The 18458-nt window shown below is 46.4% G+C and overlaps 1 protein-coding gene and 1 non-coding gene across 10 annotated transcripts in view; both read left to right on the forward strand.

Annotated features, from left to right (window-relative positions):
- PRRC2B (proline rich coiled-coil 2B) overlaps positions 1-18458 on the forward strand; it is a 45525-nt gene that overhangs the window by 17020 nt on the left and 10047 nt on the right. For 6 of the 9 annotated variants that reach the window (XM_065648864.1, XM_065648871.1, XM_065648866.1 and 3 more), the window contains exons 6-25: positions 1120-1263; positions 1921-2162; positions 2564-2685; positions 2897-3039; positions 3646-3736; positions 4147-4339; positions 4723-5038; positions 5686-5876; positions 7365-7572; positions 8226-8445; positions 9069-11120; positions 11987-12186; positions 12484-12629; positions 13577-13718; positions 14322-14404; positions 15084-15275; positions 15415-15609; positions 16030-16116; positions 16988-17092; positions 17693-17885. In XM_065648864.1, the coding sequence (XP_065504936.1) occupies positions 1120-1263; positions 1921-2162; positions 2564-2685; positions 2897-3039; positions 3646-3736; positions 4147-4339; positions 4723-5038; positions 5686-5876; positions 7365-7572; positions 8226-8445; positions 9069-11120; positions 11987-12186; positions 12484-12629; positions 13577-13718; positions 14322-14404; positions 15084-15275; positions 15415-15609; positions 16030-16116; positions 16988-17092; positions 17693-17885 (5265 nt within the window). The remainder of the gene's footprint in view (positions 1-1119; positions 1264-1920; positions 2163-2563; positions 2686-2896; positions 3040-3645; positions 3737-4146; positions 4340-4722; positions 5039-5685; positions 5877-7364; positions 7573-8225; positions 8446-9068; positions 11121-11986; positions 12187-12483; positions 12630-13576; positions 13719-14321; positions 14405-15083; positions 15276-15414; positions 15610-16029; positions 16117-16987; positions 17093-17692; positions 17886-18458) is intronic. The other 3 variants (XM_065648870.1, XM_065648872.1, XM_065648873.1) reach the window with 2 other exon arrangements.
- Positions 18135-18224, forward strand: LOC135996710 (small nucleolar RNA SNORD62). Its single transcript, XR_010607306.1, has one exon. It is a non-coding gene; the product is annotated as a small nucleolar RNA SNORD62 (small nucleolar RNA).

The following is an 18458-nucleotide window of genomic DNA, read 5'->3' on the forward strand; positions in this document are numbered from 1 at the left end:
AGGAGATGACTTCCAGCTGCACTGAGTACTATTAATACCATTAAAACTGTAGTGAGAACAGCTCGGTTCCACTGTTCTAATGTGAACAGACCTGGAACCATCCAGATGTTGAGTGAAATTGCAGAGATTTGAAAGAATTGAGACAGTTGCAGTGTCTTACCTGGAAATCAGATGAGAGGTCTTGTGCAGTGTGCAAGTTCCAGAAAGTGAAAATGACTTGAAGCCAATCCTTCGTCACTCTTCAGTAAAGGAAGGATAAAGATAGATGGGACTCTTTTGTTGGATCCTCCTTACTCAGTGCTGATGCTTCTGACATGATAATTCTGAAATGCCTTTTTTAAAAAGAGCATTAGCCAAGTAACACTAAGAAAGAATTCTCAAAGAATTTTTTTTTTTTTAAATGTCTACTAGTGCAATAATGCTGACAATCTCCTTTTGTTCAGTGTTATCTTGCCAACAGATTCAGGAGAATTGCTGTTTTGTTTTCCAGTCACTGGCAGATCTTTAGAAGGGACAGAAAGCTGTCATTCTAGCGTGGCTGATGACTCGGCAAGACAATTTGCCAGTGACAAGAAATGAACCTGGCCTTATCTGGCCAGTGATCTGCATCTTAAAAATGCTGCAGTGGGGAGGAGAGTGGGTTATATATAGCATATAGCACTTGGTCGTTATCTGTGGTCTTTCATTGAGTATATTGTCAGAAATCTTAACAATAGACTTCCCGAGAGTGAGATCTAAGCAGAAATAGTCTGAATAGAAATGTCAAATGCTTGATAACAGGGTATCGTCTATAAGTGATCTTGCAGAATTTATATCTCTGCCTCAGTCTTTACAAAAATAGTCAGAAGCTGAGAGAGTTCACTCTGACTTCCTTGAACGTGAGAATTTAAATGAAGATTCCAAGTTAAGAGTGTGGGAGTCCTGGGTGAGGACATGTGGTGTTGGTGACGGTGTCTGAGAGTGTTTTGGATGTGAGCTGAGGTGCTGCTACGATAGTAATTCGGGTGTAAATACGCTGGAGGTGTAGGCTCCCAGAAAAGACATTTCCAGGCTGATCTCATGAGGGAATTGAAAGAGTGGAGAGATCTTCTCTGAGTCCCACACTTATTTGTCTGACAGGTTCAAGGGCCTCAAGCCGACTGTTATCCTTCTCTCCCGAGGAATTTCCGACGCTGAAAGCAGCTGGCGAGCAGGACAAGGTTGGCAAAGAAAAGGGCGCCTTAGATCCGTCGTATGGGCCAGGACCAAGCCTCCGCCCCCAGAGTAAGTGAATATTGTGTCTTTCTGCCTTATCCCAGCTCATAACCCCATAGACCGTACTTTGGGCAGGGGAATGCCAGTTCACACTAGTATCAGATATTCCATCCCTACATTTCCTTCTACCTTTTTGAACTCACATGCGTCAAACTGCTTAGCAAACAACCACAGGTTTACATGTAGTGCTGGTTGATGTTCGCTGCCTGAGTTTTGTGGTCCAGACAGCCAAGTATGGACTGTCATCTACTACATAGTTTCATAAAAATTGCTGTGTGATGTTGCAAAGCAGACCACTTCCCCCTGGGCTAAGGGAGGGTCACAAGTGAAATGAGTGGGTGGCGTAATGTGACTTCTCTTTGAGTGTTTGTAAATGATCCAATTGGGCTTAATTCTGCAGGGTAAGGACCGTGGAGATGGGGAGCAGAATGGCTTGGAATTTAGGCTTATTGACAAATAAGGACTCCACTGGTGTGGCGATTACTTAGTAATGGCTGATGCTGCTGGTCTCTTAGGAAGATAAATGCATTTGGAAACTTTCCTTGATCCCTGATGTTTTTCTACATGCTCAATGTAATTGGGGCTTGACCAGAGTGTTTTGAGACTTTTTGGCAGAGCGACCGTCTGCATTTTCAAATGTTAACATAATTCTTACCTCCTTTCCAGATGTCACGAGTTGGAGGGAGGGCGGTGGGAGGAACATAACCTCTGCCACATCTCTGACCGCCTCCCCTGCTGAGCTGGGCAGCAAGACCTCTAGCACCGGAGACGGAGCCCCCTCCTCAGCGAGCGCCAGCGATCCGAAGGAGCCGTCTCTCCGCCCAGCTCAGCCTGTCCGCAAAGGGGCTTCGCAGTTCATGGGAAATGTCTACCAACCACCTACATACCATGACATGCTGCCTGCTTTTGTAAGTTGTCCTTTCCCCACAGCTCTTTCATGTCCTTGCCTCTTTAATGTGTGTGTGGGTTGAAGAAGTCAGTTGAGATATGTTTTCTGGACTCGTAGTTGGTTCCCAGGGCTTGCTCAGGGATCTTTCTCTTGATCTGTTTTTAGTTTCCCCTATTGTACATTTACACTTGTGTGCTAGAATAGTGCAGCGCAGTCCTGCTCCGCCCAAGGAGAAGTTGCTGCTTTCCCTCTAGAGCTGGAGAGGGGAACCATTAGCACGTGGCCTGTTAGGCAGCCAGACGTGAAATGTTTGTTTTCCCTTTGTGCAGATGCAACTACCATGCTTGTGTTGTAACCTAATCTGGGTAAGCCTTCCTGTGGCAAGGAGAAAAAAGACTGTTCTGCTTTGCCTTGTTCTAGATGTGTCCGCAACAGCCATCTGAGACCCCTGCATCGCTGGACCGAGGGTCTTTCCCCCTTCCTCAGCTTCGCCTGGAGCCCCGCTTACCCTTCAGACAATACCAGATGAATGACCAGGACAGGTAAGGCTGCTGTGACTGTCCTACTTAAAAGGCAGGTTCAGGGTGTGACATGAACCTTAAACCATGCAAGAATTTGGGCAAAGGATCCAGTTGCGTGGGTGAACAGCACGCGACAACATGCAACGTAGTAAAAGCCTGATTGACTGTTACAAACTCAGCTCTGCACTCTTTTCTTTGCTGTTTCTAACCATTTCTTTGCATTTCCCTGTAGCAAAGACAACAGACTCGGCCTGTCTCGCCCAACGCGTCCAGTTCGGCAGCAAATGGAGAGAGTCCCTCGGCCCACCATTATCAATGCAGAGAACCTAAAGGGGCTGGATGAACTAGACACGGATGCGGATGACGGATGGGCAGGTAAAGTGCTTCTATTCTCTGGTTTCAGGCAACAAATTAAGAGGTGAATCAAAGTAGTTACTCCATCCTGAAGCATGAAGTCGCCAGGATATTCTGGTGGCTCTGTTTCAGTGCCATGGAAGGGAGGAAGGGAAGCAAAGAGGGGTCTGCGTAGCTGTGAAATTGCTGTTGGTGTAAATGATGACACAATGGATCCTTCCGATCCTTCCATCACACTCTGCTCAAGGAACTGGATCTGAAGACTCCTAAAAGCTGATAACACCAAACAGCAGGAGGATAGCTGGGAAGAAACATTAATCCCACATTTTCAGTCATGGCGTTCGGTGTCCACTTAAACACAGTCTAGCTTGGTGGCTGTCTCCTCATTTGCTGCCCCTGTTCCCAGACTGCTTGCCGCTCCTCTTCTGCGACCAGCCCAGCTGTTCAGCACTCTGGGTCCACTCTGCTCACGTTTTCAGTACCTGTGGTAGACATTCAGCTTTCCAAGTAGTTTATATCAGGCCTGAGCGTTCTTAGGTTTAGTGCCAGAGAGGGCATAAGCTTTATCAGGACAAGAGACCTGTTTCTTTTCTCTCATATATCTCTTCTCCAATCCTGCCTTTGTAGGCATTCATGATGAAGTGGATTACTCTGAGAAACTAAAGTTTAGTGAAGATGAGGAAGAGGAAGAAACTGTTAAAGATGGACGACAGAAGAGGTAAGAAGTGGCCGTATTCACACCTATAGTAGTTTCAGTAAAAGTAAACACCACCATGATATTTTTAAAACTTGTTCTGAATGTTGAGGCTTGATCCCCCAGATTCATACTGTGACTTGGTTGGTTCCACTAGCCATAGTTTGAGTGAGCCTCAAGGATGTGCATGGCTCTTGAAACTGAGTGCCAGGATACCAGGCTTTTTATTCTCCTTTCTGTGTCCCACCTTTATCCTGCTGCACAACAGTGGTGTTAATCCTTGTGCACCTTAGGAGGAAAAGCACATTGCTTGTTCTGGTGGCATTTTTTTGATCTTTCTTTTCTGCTAGTCAGTTGCCTGTGCTACTTGATAAGATTGCAAGTGCTTATTGAGGCAAGTAGCAAATGTAATAGCAAAGCTGTTTATATGACAGGAACAGCTGGGATCCCAGGAGGCAGCGACAGTTGTCCCTGAGCTCTGCAGACAGTGCAGATGTCAAACACACCTTGGAGGAAGGAAAGAACTGGGGAGACTCAGCTGGCTCGTCCCGCTCAGTCCGAAAAGTGCAGGATTCACAGCAGCCTCCGAGGAAGCTGAATGGCTGGAGCTCTGCGTCTGAACACCAGGTAGGTCGAACTCATGTGAATGGGCTTGTGCTGCTAGATGTGGCGCATCGCTGTCCTTAAGGGGCCAGTTTGACATCTTATTGAAAACAGCATGCTGATGAATTTCTCAATTCTTTGTTTATATCCAGCTGGAGGGAAATCCATCTGCATAGCACTCCCACTAGAGAAAAGAAATTGAAGCTGGTCCAGAGCAGTGGGGTTGTCAGGCAGTGAGAAAATGAAGCTATTGAACCACATAGCAATAACTCCCTGCCAAAAGGGGAATTTGTGTGTGTGAGGATAGAAGGGAGCAAGTCAGGAGATTTTCTCAGTGTGGAGCACAAAGCTCAAGATATAGGAGATGTTTGGGCCATACTTATTGAGGAATGTTTTTCCTTTGACAGAAGCCCACAGTAGGAAATGTTCTCAGACAGCAGTCCCTCGAGGATAAAGAAGAAAAGGTGCCACTGAGACAGAAGTTTGTGCACTCTGAGATCTCAGAGGCTGTTGAGAGAGCCAGGAAGCGGCGGGAGGAGGAGGAGCGGCGAGCCAGGGAGGAGCGTCTGGCAGCCTGTGCTGCAAAGCTGAAGCAACTTGATCAGAAATGCAAACTGGCTCAGAAGAGTGGGGAGACCCAGAAACACACCGAGAATGAAGACCTGCGACCCCCAAGCACAGAGAAAAATGCCGTGCAAGAGAACGGTCATGCTTTCCGTAAAGGTACAGAAACATTGTTCACCTCACCTTGTGCAAACTGCTTTTTTGCTATTGTGCTCATTTCTTACCTGAAGCGTGGAGGCATTCCTGGAAGGGAGTGTTCAGAGGGTACTTCAGAGAGATCAGCTCCTTCATGTATTCTGCAGAGTATTTTGGATTGACCATGAAGGTTCATTTAAAAAAAAAAAAAAATCCTGTTAAACCAAATGCAAACTTCTGTGGTTGCCTCTATGTGTGCTCAGTTAGCTGTGCTAGCAGAGACCTTGTTGGAATGGGCTTCTTGATCTTATCATGATTGGATGATGGTATTAAGAAGGTGCTCATGGGCCATGGATCAGAAAAATGGGTTATCAGTAAGTGCTGGCAGATTTAAGGAGTAACAGGGGAAATGAACTTTTTTCCCTGGTGCTTAAGCAGAAGACTGGCAGAGGAGGATCTTGGAATTTATCACTAAAACAAGATGGACAAAGCTCTCTAGAGCTGTCAAGGCAAATCAGAGGGATTGTGTGTGAGGTGGTGTATATTATTATAATAGAACCCAACCGCGTAACGCAGTCAGGATGTGCCCACACCCATGTATGTTGTGTCGTGGTGCACACACAAGTCCTGTCACGAGCTGGGCTCATCAAGACCTATTTTCTTCTCTGCAGCGACCCCTGAGTTTCACAGCCAGGATGTCTCTGGTGGCTATCTGGAAGAGGAGACTCCTGCCCCAGCAGCAGCAGCCCAAAGCAGCAGTGAGGAGGAGCTCAGAGAAGCTCCGTCCCCAGCACAGGAATTCAACAAATACCAGAAATCACTTCCCCCACGGTTCCAGAGGCAGCAGCAGCAACAGCAGCAGGTAATAGGTGTGACACTCCCACCCCTCTTCCTTTGGACCCCACCAAACTGTTGTGTTTGCTTGGTTCTCAAACACCATCAGCGTGAACTAACAAACATCTTTAGGCTGGGAGGTGATAAATGGGAGTTCAGCTCTTCTTCCAGACACGGTGAGCCTCTTTAGGGCAGCAGAGTCAGACCGAGGGACAGAATATTCAGGCTTGAGATAATGCAAAGTTAATTTCCATTCTTCATAGAATAACCACTTGAAATGCGATATAATCAATGCTGCTGCAAACCTCAGTGAAGAGCTCACATTTGGCTTTTGCTTGGAAACTCAGTAATTGCTCTTTAATGGATGTTCCTCTGTGCTTGTTACTGGGCAGTTGACATTTTCATGATTCAAATGTACGGCAGCAAACATGGCTAATGTTACTCTTTAAAAGAGGTGCTCTTAAACTAAAAATAATTGGATGTCTTTGCTGTCATGCTAATGATACCACAGGTCATTGCTACTGGAAGAATATGAAATTTTCATTTTCTTTTATCCTCTGTTTCGTTAATATGTATGAGGCAGTTTGTATTTTAGCTGGCTTGTGTTGCTGCTTTGGTAGCAATGGTTCCACGAAAAGAACAAAATAAAAAATAGTGTTTGTATCATTAATGCAATATTTTCTCTGAGGTAGTGGAGAACTAGCTAACTTGGATATAATCTTTGCGTTTATCTGAGTTTCTGTCTTGCTGTAATGGTGTGTCAGGTTCAGATTTAAGGGTATCTTGCTCTGCAGAGGACTGCCTCTTTTTACAACAGTGTCAGACACTGACAGTGTTTATAAGCTTAGTAAGAAAAGATGGTGGAAAGTTTGACAGGTAAATAGACTTATTTCATGTTAATTGGAGCTGTTTACCTTTTGAAAGTTTGCTTTGGTACACAAAACTGCCTTCAAATATAGGTGGCTCTTGGACCTTTAGCAAAAGTTAAATGTCAAATCAGATTAACATCATGACAGTACTCAGCTAAAGGAAGGTGAACTGGCCGTGTGGGAGATGGGAAATGACCCGAAGGTGTCAGCCCATCTCTGGAGCATGCACAGGAAATACTTTAAAATATTAATAGCTCTCCTAATTGAGTTCAGGGTGTTCTTATCTAATCCATTGGCTAACACTAAATAACGTATAGTTGCATTTCCTCCAAAGAGCAACATCTTCTAAAGTATTTCGTTGCAATTAGGAAATTGTGTTTGATGGGAAGCTGTCCTGCAGCTCATCAAAGTGTTGAGAAAGTGCATCTTGAAGCTGCAACATATTCTGTTTTTTCTGGGTATTTCAAGAATAACAACTGCCATGTTCCCAGTTGGTAGTAAATTGCCCTTATCTGCTCTACCTTCCCATCTGATCTGGTTTTGAACCTTTAATACACGGAATGTGTTTCCCTTTGGCTGGCTGGTTCCTGAGTGTGATTCCTACACCATGACCATCTTTGTCAAACAGCCTGTCCTCTTCCCTGCAGGAGCAGCTGTACAAGATGCAGCACTGGCAACAGCAGCAGGTCTATCCTCCCCCATCCCACTCCCATCCCCAACGGACCTTCTACCCTCCACATCCTCAGATGCTTGGCTTCGATCCTCGCTGGATGATGATGCCCTCCTATATGGACCCTCGCATGGCCCAGAGTCGCACCCCTGTGGATTTCTACCCTTCAGCCCTTCACCCTTCAGGTAAGGTGTTTTTATTGTTTCAGTTTATCGTGGTGGTTGTGTTGGTCCATATCTGGAAGGTCACTGCAACTGTTTCTCAGACCTAAGACTTTGGAAGCTCTTTTTCTGGATTTGTAGGATGCCTGTCCATCCCATGGCAGATCTTCCTTAATAGTTTTAGAGCCTTAGTGGGTGTAAAAGCAGATCGTGCCCCTTGGAGGAGACGGGTCTGTTTGGGAGTCACTCTAATCATGTGAAATCTTAATAGATGCTTAACAGTCTAATCATGTGAAATCTTTAATCTCTTCCTGAGCTGTATGCTTCTAACACCTTGTTACTGATCCTCAGTGGTGTGAATATAAACATCAGGATGTAGAAATTGTTCTCTTGAGTTTGTGGTTTGTTTTCACACATGTGATTGCTTCCACGCCAGTGATGGTGCGCGGTGTTCTGTGCAGGCTGGGCTCTTCAAGCCGTGTCACCTTCTGTGTCACTCCAGGTGTATATCCCAGCTGTGTGTTTCCCAAGCACAGTCCTCCCATCTATCAGAAAGGTTTCCATAGCTGCAGTCACCTGCTGCCCTGGAAGGAAGGGGAGTCACATTAGCTGTAAATCGTTAATTCTTCTTGGCTGTGAGATCCTAGTGTTAATGGTATGAACTTTGTCGTGACCAGGAATTATGAAGCCCATGATTCAGCAGGACTCCATCAGTGGGAGCAGCTGTCGGTCTGAAGATCAGAACTGTCAGGCAGGGCAGGTGGAAAGGAAAACTTCTCCCTTGGATCCTGTGCCGGTGTGGGGCCAGGAGAGCTACACGTCTCTGCAGAGCAAAGGGTACTCCCTGTCACATCAAAAACAGGCTGACAACATGACCGTGGAGGGGCTGCATGCCAGGTGAGTGCAGAGCTCCACTGTCCTCGTGCCTGCTGTGGTGGGAGGTGCCGCCCTAAGTCATCTCCTGTTGAAAAACAGATATAGAGTTGACCCAAAAGCTATCTCTGAACAGGGCAAGGTACTGACCTTGTAGCACCCTTACACTATTGAGTGTTCATGCCATGGAGGTGCTTATGGACTGAGCTATTCAGTGTTTTTCTATCTGATACCTGTTCAGTAGGAGAGAGGCACTTGTCACCCACATGGGTGGGTACAGAAAACAATGAGTCAAATTTCTGAGACTTTGTGGTTTGTCTCCTAGTTCTTTGGGGCTTTCTGAAACCAATTCCTTGTTTTCAGATCTCCATGTATGTTGGAGGCTGAATATCCCTTTATTTCTTAAGTTTGCTGCCCATCATAGGAATTGCTTTCATTTGTCATCCATTGATTTGAGAAACCAGGCAGTACAACCTGGGGCCAGAGCAGATCTGCCCAGCCTTCAGGTATTTATAGGCTCATTGCCTCATGATTTAGAGCAAACCCCAATTTATTTGTTTCCATCTCTTGTGCCCAGCCTGGGCCCTTGGAGATGTGCTGTGCTCTGCATTAGCTGACTTTCTTTTGTTTGTTTGTCTCCTTCTCAGGAATGACAGTTACCCTGCTTCTCCTGGAAGACCAGAGAGTCTGAGCACGCAGAGAGATCTCTTTGAGGAGAGAGGGGAGGAGTACTTGAATGCTTTTGACAAGAAGGCCCAAACAGACTTTGACAGCTGCCTGTCTTCTCAGAGGATAGGCCAAGATCTCTTGTTTCAGCATCAGGAGACTGCGCAGGAAACCTGTTCGTCTGGCAGCCGCCCTGCAAACTTGAGGTGTTCGCCCCTGGAGCCTGATTTTATCCAAGCGGAAAAGAAGCCTGAATATAACAGTTGGGATATCAGCCACCATCAGAAACCCACAGAAACTGCAGCGGAGGTTGCTGAAGAGGTGCCCAGGGGTGAGCAGTCCTTCAATGCTGACCCGTGGAAGAAAGACGGAGCTAATACCAAACAGCCCACTGAGGAGACAGCAGAGTGGGCTCCTGAGAACCGGAACACCAGCGGTCAGCACCAGGAGCAAATGGGGAGGACACGGCGATCAGGCCCGATTAAAAAACCAGTCCTGAAAGCCCTCAAGGTGGAAGAGAAGGAGAAGGAGATGGAGAAGGTTAAACTGGAAGGAGAGGACACTTTGCGCCCACAGAAGGAGAAGGCGGCTGTTCAGAAAGTAGAAGATGAGTCAGATGATTCTGCAGCCTTACTGAATTCCACACGCTATCTGCTGGATGACAAAGGTTCTTCCCAAGCCAGCCTTGCCCGAGAGGCTGAGAAATCTCAAGGGGAAGAGGAGGAGGAGGAAGAAAAGCCAGAAAGAACCTGGGAGAACAAAGTATCCAGAGAGTCCGGTGATCTACCTCCCACGAAAAGGAACAACTGGATCTTCATTGACGAGGAACAAGCCTTTGGTGGGAGAGGTCAAGGGCGTGGGCGAGGCAGAGGCTTCAGAGAGTTCACTTTCAGAGGCCGAGGCACTGTTGTGGGCAGCCGGGGAGTCTATAACAACCAGCGGAGCAGCCGAGGGCGAGGGCTTCGGGAGTTCAACCAGCCAGAGGACTTCCCCAGAGGCAAGCCGAGGCGCCGAATCGCAAGTGAAACGCACAGTGAAGGGTCAGAATACGAGGAGCTCCCCAAACGTCGCCGGCAGAGGGGCTTGGAAAACAGCAATGAAGGCTCTGTGCTGGACAGGGAGGACAGCGATTTGAAAAAGGGAGACTTCAAAGAGTCTTGGAGGTCCAACAAAATCTATTCAGATGATCACACCAGTCTGGATCCTAAGATGAGGGCTCCAAGAGCTTTTGGGAGATCGCTGCCACCAAGACTGAGCAACTCTGGCTATGGGCGAAGGGGTTTCATGGGGAAGGAGCCCACCCAGTGGCAAGGCAGGAGCGGAGGAGCAGGGTGGCAGGAGTACAACCACACCTCTCCATCGGACGCTTTTGGGAGCAGGCAGCAGTCTGACAGGGACTACATTCAGGATTCTTACAAACACATGGATTCCTTCTCCAGCCGGGTTTTTGATGAGAGTCATCTGGATGACAAAAGGCATTTTTTCCAGGAGGATTACTCAGCAGATCAAGAGAACATAGAGAACAGGCCGTTCAGGAGGCGACGTCCCCCTCGCCAGGACAAACCTCCACGGTTCAGACGCCTCAGACAAGAGCGGGAATCAGTCGGCCAGTGGAACCCTGAGGAAGGAGGCCCCAACCTGCTGCCCGGCCAGTGGCCTGGAAGACCCAGGCTGACCACAACGGAGAAGAGCAGCATCTCGGGCAGACGCTCTCCTGAGCTGTCCTACCAGAACTCCTCAGACCATGCCAACGAGGAGTGGGAGACTGCATCTGAGAGCAGCGACTTCAGCGAGCGGCGGGAGAGGCGAGACGGAGTTTCGGAGAGCGAAGGGCAGCTGGAGGGTGGGCTCGGGAGCTTGGGAGAGAAGAGGGAGCTGGCGAAGAGGAGTTTCTCGAGTCAAAGGCCGCTTGTTGACAGGCAGAGCCGCAAGGCTGAGCCAGCAGGGTTTGCGGAGCAGTCTGTCAGGACTGGGGTAGGAGCAGCCTCCAGATACGAGAGCCAGCAGAACGGGACACTGATAAAAAGCAAAAGGTAAGGTAACATTCTGATGTACAGGTATCTGTCATCTGATATGGAGATACTGGAGGAGTGGAGAAAGGCTGGACTGTGGGTGAGAAGCTGTTGGCTGTGTTTCTGTCTAGTGCAGGTGACTTCCAGCACTGTTGCAGCTGCATTATATTGAGCTTGAAGCACTGATAAATAGGCAACTTGTTCTTTTTTTCTGTCCTCTTATGACTCATGTCCCCCAGTTCCTGGATGTAGTAACTTAATAGTACTTTATATGGAAATCAGGGAGACAAGAGCTGATGTCTGGAAAGACGCATGCAGGTAGAAAGGGAAAGAAAGGGAAAGGAGAAGCTTTTTAGCTCCCCCTCTTAAACTTGTCTGTTTTGCAAGTCGAATGCTGGGGAATGATGTGCAGGTGGTGGTCAAAGGGCCAAAAAATAAAAAATCTGGGAGAAACAAAATGGAAAAACTATCTTTCTTCTCTTTTCTTAGTGTTATCAACCTCTCCCCATCTCCCTTCCCCTCACCTGGTGCTTGCCAAAATAAGCGTGTTAATTTTGAAGAGGACCAGAGGAGCTGTTAGAACAGTGTCCTAGGAGGGTAGGAGTCGCTGTGCAGAAGCACAGAGCCCTCCCTGTGGGCATTGGCTTTGTTGCAGGGGCAGTAGGTTGGTTGACTCATAAGTACAAGAACTGTTCTGTTTCCAGTAACATCCTCATAATGGGTTGTACACTCAGAATTTTGCATCTGCTTCAGTTGAGTAAAGGCTGGGGGAGGCTGAGGTGCAATTAGAAACCTGGCAAAGAAAATACAGCCCATGTGTTTTCTTCATGCTACTTTTACTCATCTTCTAGTGACAAATCTAATTCTTTTCCTTTCTTTCCTTGTAGGTCTCCAGAAGAAGGAGGGGGCCTGGGCAACACCAGTGGTGGGAGCAGCCACTCCATTTACAGCTTGGATAGGGCTTCCCACACCAATTCAGAGAGTGCTGAGGGGCCAGGGAAAAAGCCAGAGAAGGACCCTAAATCCACTGTGCAAAGAGCAAGCGAGAAGGGAGAGGCCTTGTCACAGTTTGAGCTGAGTTATGGAAGTGAGTGTCTTAGCAAATTTGTTTCTTTAAAGGCACAACACATTGTGGCTGACTTCAAGCCAGGCTAATTCAATCCAGTGTGATGTTAAATATCAGGTTAGATAACTTTCCATCTATTTACACGAACAAGAAATTTCAGTGTATCTAAACAGGGAAAACATGGAAGAAAAAAAGATGGTTTTAAATTCTAAACCTAAACTTTCAGCCAGATCTGACACTCTTTTAAATTATTGCCAATATAAATCTTTATGTGCATACACGTGTGAACCATTTCTTCCCTGTATATGCTTTGTTCAGGTACCATCATCGATAATCGAGTGTCAAACACAGCAGAAGAGAATGAAGTGGGTTCTATGGCAGGTGAAGGCTTCATCGAGGTTCTTACTAAAAAGCAGCGTCGTTTGCTGGAAGAGGAGCGGAGGAAGAAGGAACAGGCTGCTCAGGTGAGGAGTGGGAGGCAGAAAAAGCTTAACCTGATAAATTGTTTGGACTATAGTCAGAAGGACAGGGCCACAAAAAGTGTTTGTATGAGCAGAAAAACATGCAGTTGGCCAAAGCAGAACAGGTCCTATATTAGACCCAGGAAACATTTTGCCTTGATGGGCAGGGGCTGTTGGTCTGAAAAGGATGGTTACATTTCTGGCTGTTCTTTTCTAGCAGAATTGTTACTTGGGAGTCAAGGAGGGTTTTCTAAAGTGGCTGGAGTTGGTGTGATACGGGGCAGCACTGAGCAGTGGAGGATCTCTGCACTCTTGCTGTGTCAACAACGTGTTATTGCTGGGGCACAATGTGCTAACTTCATTGGAGGTGTCATGTTTGTGTTTGGGCATCTGACCAGAAAGAAACTAACTGGAAGAAACTCGTGACAGTTTTGTGTTCATAATAGGGTGGAGTTGAGTTACAAGGGAAGATTTAAGACTGCAGTGTGGTTATCTTAGTTAAGTGGCGTTTAGAAGGGGGACATTTGTCTACACATTCTGGAAGACTGCAAATTCTAGGGGGATGAGAGAATATTTTGGCATTAAAGGAGACTTAGTGAAATCTGGAGGACTAAATGCAAATAAAAAGCATCATTGGGAAATGCTTTCTGACCAGAAGGGCTCATGGTAGGTTCAGAGTCTTGCAAGCAAAGTTATGAAAGCCTGGTTGCTTGGCATTTTTAAAATTGAAGCTAAAGAGAACCTGTGAATGTGCAGTAGGGAAAAGTCTTACAGTTGCAGAGAGAATAATGAGGGAGAGGGTCAAAATTACTTTGTATGGTTCACTTACATGAGTTGGAGGCTTTTCACATTGCAGCATTTAGAAATCTGGGGTTTGAACTTGCCAGGAGCAAGCTGTGTTAGCCCAGTGCTGTGACAGGTCTTATGGCCTGTGCTTTTTTCTCTCTCAGGCACCAGCTAAAGCCCGTGTCCTCCAGTCTCGAATTCCTCCTCGATTTGCTAAGAAGCAGAACAGCTTGTGCTTGGAGCAAAGTGATGTAACTGTTCCTGGAAACAGCCTGGGCACAGAGATCTGGGAGAGCAACAGCCCAGGTGAGTTTGGGTCTGTTTGTTCCAAAGTGTTTCCCAGAGCTGAGGAGTCCTCTGTGTGCAGGAGGGGTGTCTGTGCTGATGAGGAAGCAGCCTTCTCTTTTCTGATGCTGGAACTGGGAGGGGAGGTAGCAGACATCTGGAGAAACATCTGTTCGAAGCTGTACTGTTCAACTATCCTCTTGTCATTGACGACATCGGTCTCCTTATCTATTCCTTGAGTCGTGGTGTAACATCAAGATCTTACTATATAGCATTTTCTAGTCTGTTGGGCTGGATCTACTTCAGCAGTTTTCTTATTTTGCCTTCCTCTGTTTTCTCATCCTCCAGCACTGAATAACTAGTGCCTCCCTTGTTTCTATCTCTGCCCTTTCTCCTATTATTTTCACGTTCCCGAAGAGATCTCTGTTCTCTACCCGCACTCTCCTTGTGTTTTCTGTGCTGCATCATGTCTCAACTGATTGGGCAACACTGGCTTTCTGAGGTGGTGAAAATATCCCATCTCATGTCTAGAAATGGAAAGTTAATAGTGTAACATGGGTGATGTACAAGTTGTGCTCACAGTTGTGTTTCAAGCAGCTGAACCTGCCCTTTGTTCTCTTCCAGCTCTTTCTGTTCAGTCTCCTGGCAGTGATTCCTGGAGCAAGCCTGTGAATACCTTTAATGGTACAGAATCTGGCACCACTGAGGTAAGCAGCACCTAATGTGCCATCCAGGTATTGTGTGTATAGAATACTACCATGAGTGGCTTATGCTTCTCATTACTCCATCTGTGCTTAGCAGCTCTCACCTCTGCTTGTGCAATTTTAAACTGTCTCTTTGCGGTTCTGATTTGAGCTTGATGCCACTCAAATCTTGACCTAGAGACTGGTGTTACATGTAGATATAAATCTGGAGTAACTATCTGGTAGAGCAATTCCAGTATTATGCTCCTAACTGGACACAGAATGTGGATGAGGATAGTGGAATCCCATAGCTCATGTTCATGTGCCTCATGCTGTGAGCGGTGTGTAGCTGTAGCCTTAACGCAGGGAGGTTCCTGAATGCTTCACCTCTGGACACCAGAGTTCAAATCTGGTTTGGGTCACAAGTGAAATGTGTTTGGCAATCTCAGCCTAGTTGCTATGTGGGACATGTTTTCCTTATTCTAAAGCCGTGATCTGGTTGGTGTATTGTCTCAGGGCTGTGTAGAGCTGAAGCAGCAGCCAAGGGATGCTGCAGGTCAGGCCAAACTCCTTTGCAGTTAACCAAGAATATGATTTGAAATGGGACGTGATCTTGCTATTTTCTGGGATTTTTTTTTTTTTTTCCTCCTTTGTGGAGCTGGGTCGGAGTCCAGGGCTTTAACACATTTCGTGCTTTGCATAGCAGGGTTTTAAAGGCAGCCAGGGGGATAGTGGCATTGACTTGAGTGCGGAGTCTCGGGAATCCTCCGCTACCTCCTCTCAGCGCAGTTCTCCATATGGCACCCTCAAACCAGAGGAGATGAATGGGGCTGGCCTGGTGGACCCAAAGCCTGACTGCCAGAAGGAGCAAGTGCAGAAGCAATCTGATAAAAAGGTAATCTGGATTTGCAGCCGAGCCAGACCACATAGTGAGAGTTCTTGTGAAGTGGTTGTGTTGTTCTTGATAGCATTTTTAAGGCTTGAGATTGGGTTATTCAGTCTTTGTGTCTCAGCCTCTCTGCTTTCCTGTTAAGGATTCAGATCAAGGCTCAGGACAGAACAAGGAACACAAGCCTGGACCAATCGGCAACGAACGCTCCCTGAAAAACAGAAAGGGTTCGGAGGGAACGGAACGGCTGGAAGGGAATATTCCCCCTGTTAACGGGGTGGAAATTCACGTGGATTCTGTACTTCCTGTGCCACCCATTGAATTTGGAGTAAATCCTAAAGTGAGGATTGAATTTAATTTTATCTTCTTGGTGATTTGATCTTGTTGAGATATGAAAGCTGATTTGAGGCAGAAAGATTATTTAGAGGAAGCTTCCAGCTGTAGATTTGCCTTAGATTTCATTACTGACACAAACCAGGTACTCAATGCTTAATATGCTTTTGGAAATATTTTCCCAAGGACCAGCTGGGGTGGTAGCAGAGGTGAGGGACAAAACTATGGCCATCTAAGCCTTTGTGTGCCTCTGGGGGTTGCCTGCTGCTGAGTGCTGACAAGTGTCTTTTTGTTCTCTTCAGCAAGGCTTACTGGAGAACAATCTGTAGTTTTTAGTGTCATGATTCAGGCTAAAGTCATTAACCATGGGAAGCAGATGGGCGGCCCTTGGCCCTGGATTTGAATTTTGTGTATCTTGATTTTTCAGGACTCTGACTTCAGCTTGCCACCTGGTTCTGTGTCTGGCACTGCAGCTAACCCTGTCGCCAAACTGCAGGATGCCTTGGCCAGTAACGTAAGTATTTATTTTTTCTTTTGGCATTGAGGTGCTCCTTAGTTAAACCTCAGATGCTTCCGAAGAAAGCAAGCATATTTCTTTGCAGTTGACTTCACTCTTTATGGGTAGACAGCACATGTGACTAGAACACGTAATGTAAATCTGTGCCCTCGAGGTGCCTTGGTAAAATGAGCATCACTAGCTCAGAAGTGACATAGGGAGCAACTCCGTTATCATTCAGGGACCTATGTAAAGCAAGAGGTATTGCAGATCTTAGAGATCACCGTTCTCTTTAGAAGGTCTCATCTGCCACAGCAAGGCAGAGAACTGTAACTTGTTTGTCAGGTTCCTTCTAGAGGTTTCCTAGCTTATTCCAGTCATCTGGGTATTTCATTGTTATATGTGAAAGAGTGAGTATGCTGAAAGCCCAGCTTGTAGCTCAGCTTGTGGACATCAATGTGAGAAATGCACAAAGCTGCTTTTGAAATGTCTTCAAGTTTGTATGCTGTTTGATTTTGGAGGTTTGTCTTAAAGGGTGTTCCTTTTCAGTAGAGCTCTTACAGAAATAGGTTTTGTCTGACATTTAGGTAGGTTCCAAATATGGGACAGGAGGGAGAACTCTTCTGCAAATTGGAATTACTGGGTCAAATTGCTGCTTAGGTGGAAACCGGTGTAATTCAACACAGGGGGTGTCATTGCACATCCCCAAAGCTTCATTTATTTCAGCAGCAGAATGAATCATGGCTGAATGTCTCTAGTACCACTGAGGGTTGATTCCTTTGAGGTGCAGTTACTAGAGCTGCCAGCTGAGGCTCTGTCAAGCCTTGGTAGCTCATGACATTCTCCTAAGAGTTTGTAAAGTATTCACCTTTTATGAATCTCCCCTCAGGCAGGGTTAACGCAGTCCATTCCCATTCTGCGAAGAGATCATCACCTCCAGCGGTGCATTGGCCTGAACCCCATGTCCTTCCCCACTGCAGACCTTACTCTTAAGGTAAGCAAGCTGGCATGTGTGTTTGTCCTTGGTGTGGATATTGTCTCTCCATGAGGATGGAGAGAAATCCTTCCCAGAGTGTTTTGTTAGGTACTGCTAAGTCTTTAATTAGCTTCTGTAAAAGTTGTGCCTATATATGCTATTTGGCATGGGTGGAAAGGCATGTGTTTCAACAGTCCTGGATGCTGAAGTCCTCACTGATTTTTAGGACAAGTGCAACAGAGCTTTCCTACTGTTTCAGTAGCTGAGTTAAGATGGTTGATCAGGGATCCTAGGTGTCTGATGGTTTAAAGAAGGAAAACACCAACAAAAAAAACCCAAATATACGAACAACAGCAATGACAACAAAACCCAAAATTAACCAAAACAAAAAACACTACCATCCCAAACCCAAGCAAATACCAAGGGGGACTGAGTGTTTGTAAAGGATGCTTGTCTGTGGGGAATTGGTGTGAAACTCCTAGACCTGAGAACTGCTGCTGTCTACTGTGACTAGACTAGGTTGAATTTGAACTAATAGGTCACAGATGAGCAACTCTAGGCTTCAGTGTTGTCATCTCCATTTGAACTGTCTGTAGTTATTGTCCTTCATTTCCATAGATGGAATCTGCTCGTAAAGCTTGGGAAAACTCTCCTAGTTTACCAGAACAGAACTCCCCCGGAGGTGCAGGCTCTGGCATCCAGCCTCCTTCCAGCGTTGGAGCTTCCAATGGTGTCAGCTACAGCTCTTTTGGTGGAGTTTCTATGCCTCCTATGCCTGTGGCATCTGTAGCACCTTCTGCATCTATCCCAGGTACCTGCAAACTGCGGCAGCAGTATTTGCGTTGTCTGGTTGGTATCTAAAAATCATCCTCAGATTTTAGTAAATGAGAGCATGGTGAGAACAGCTTCCATGTAAAGTAACTGGTAGGCTGGTATTTAACAGTTTCTTAGTGATTCAGGCAAGACAGAAAGAGGGACTGTCTTCTCACTCTGGAGAATGTTATCTGTGTGTTGCTGGTATAAACTTAGCATGAGGACGACTTTTCTGTGTAGTGGCAAGTCTCTGTGATGTCTCTCAATAGATCCTGCTTACCCTTCACTGTGTGCTCAATAGAATAGAAGGGAAGTGAAGAAACCCTTGGCTGAGAGACTTGAGCAGTCCCAATATCAACCATTCCTCTGCTGATTTTGCTATTGAAGTCACAGGTTCTGAGCAGCTTCTGCTCGTTGTACATAATAACAACAACTGGCTTATGGTTCACAAAACTCCAGGAGGTTGGAAGGTCTTTTAGTGTCTCTGGCTTTTTTGTGGAGGTGGGAAACCTGGGTTTACATTTAGCCTCTTACAGAACAGTGTGGTTAATTCTCAGCAAGCCTGCTGCTC

This window comes from Caloenas nicobarica, chromosome 19, assembly GCF_036013445.1.
Source record: "Caloenas nicobarica isolate bCalNic1 chromosome 19, bCalNic1.hap1, whole genome shotgun sequence".
Taxonomy (NCBI): domain Eukaryota; kingdom Metazoa; phylum Chordata; class Aves; order Columbiformes; family Columbidae; genus Caloenas; species Caloenas nicobarica.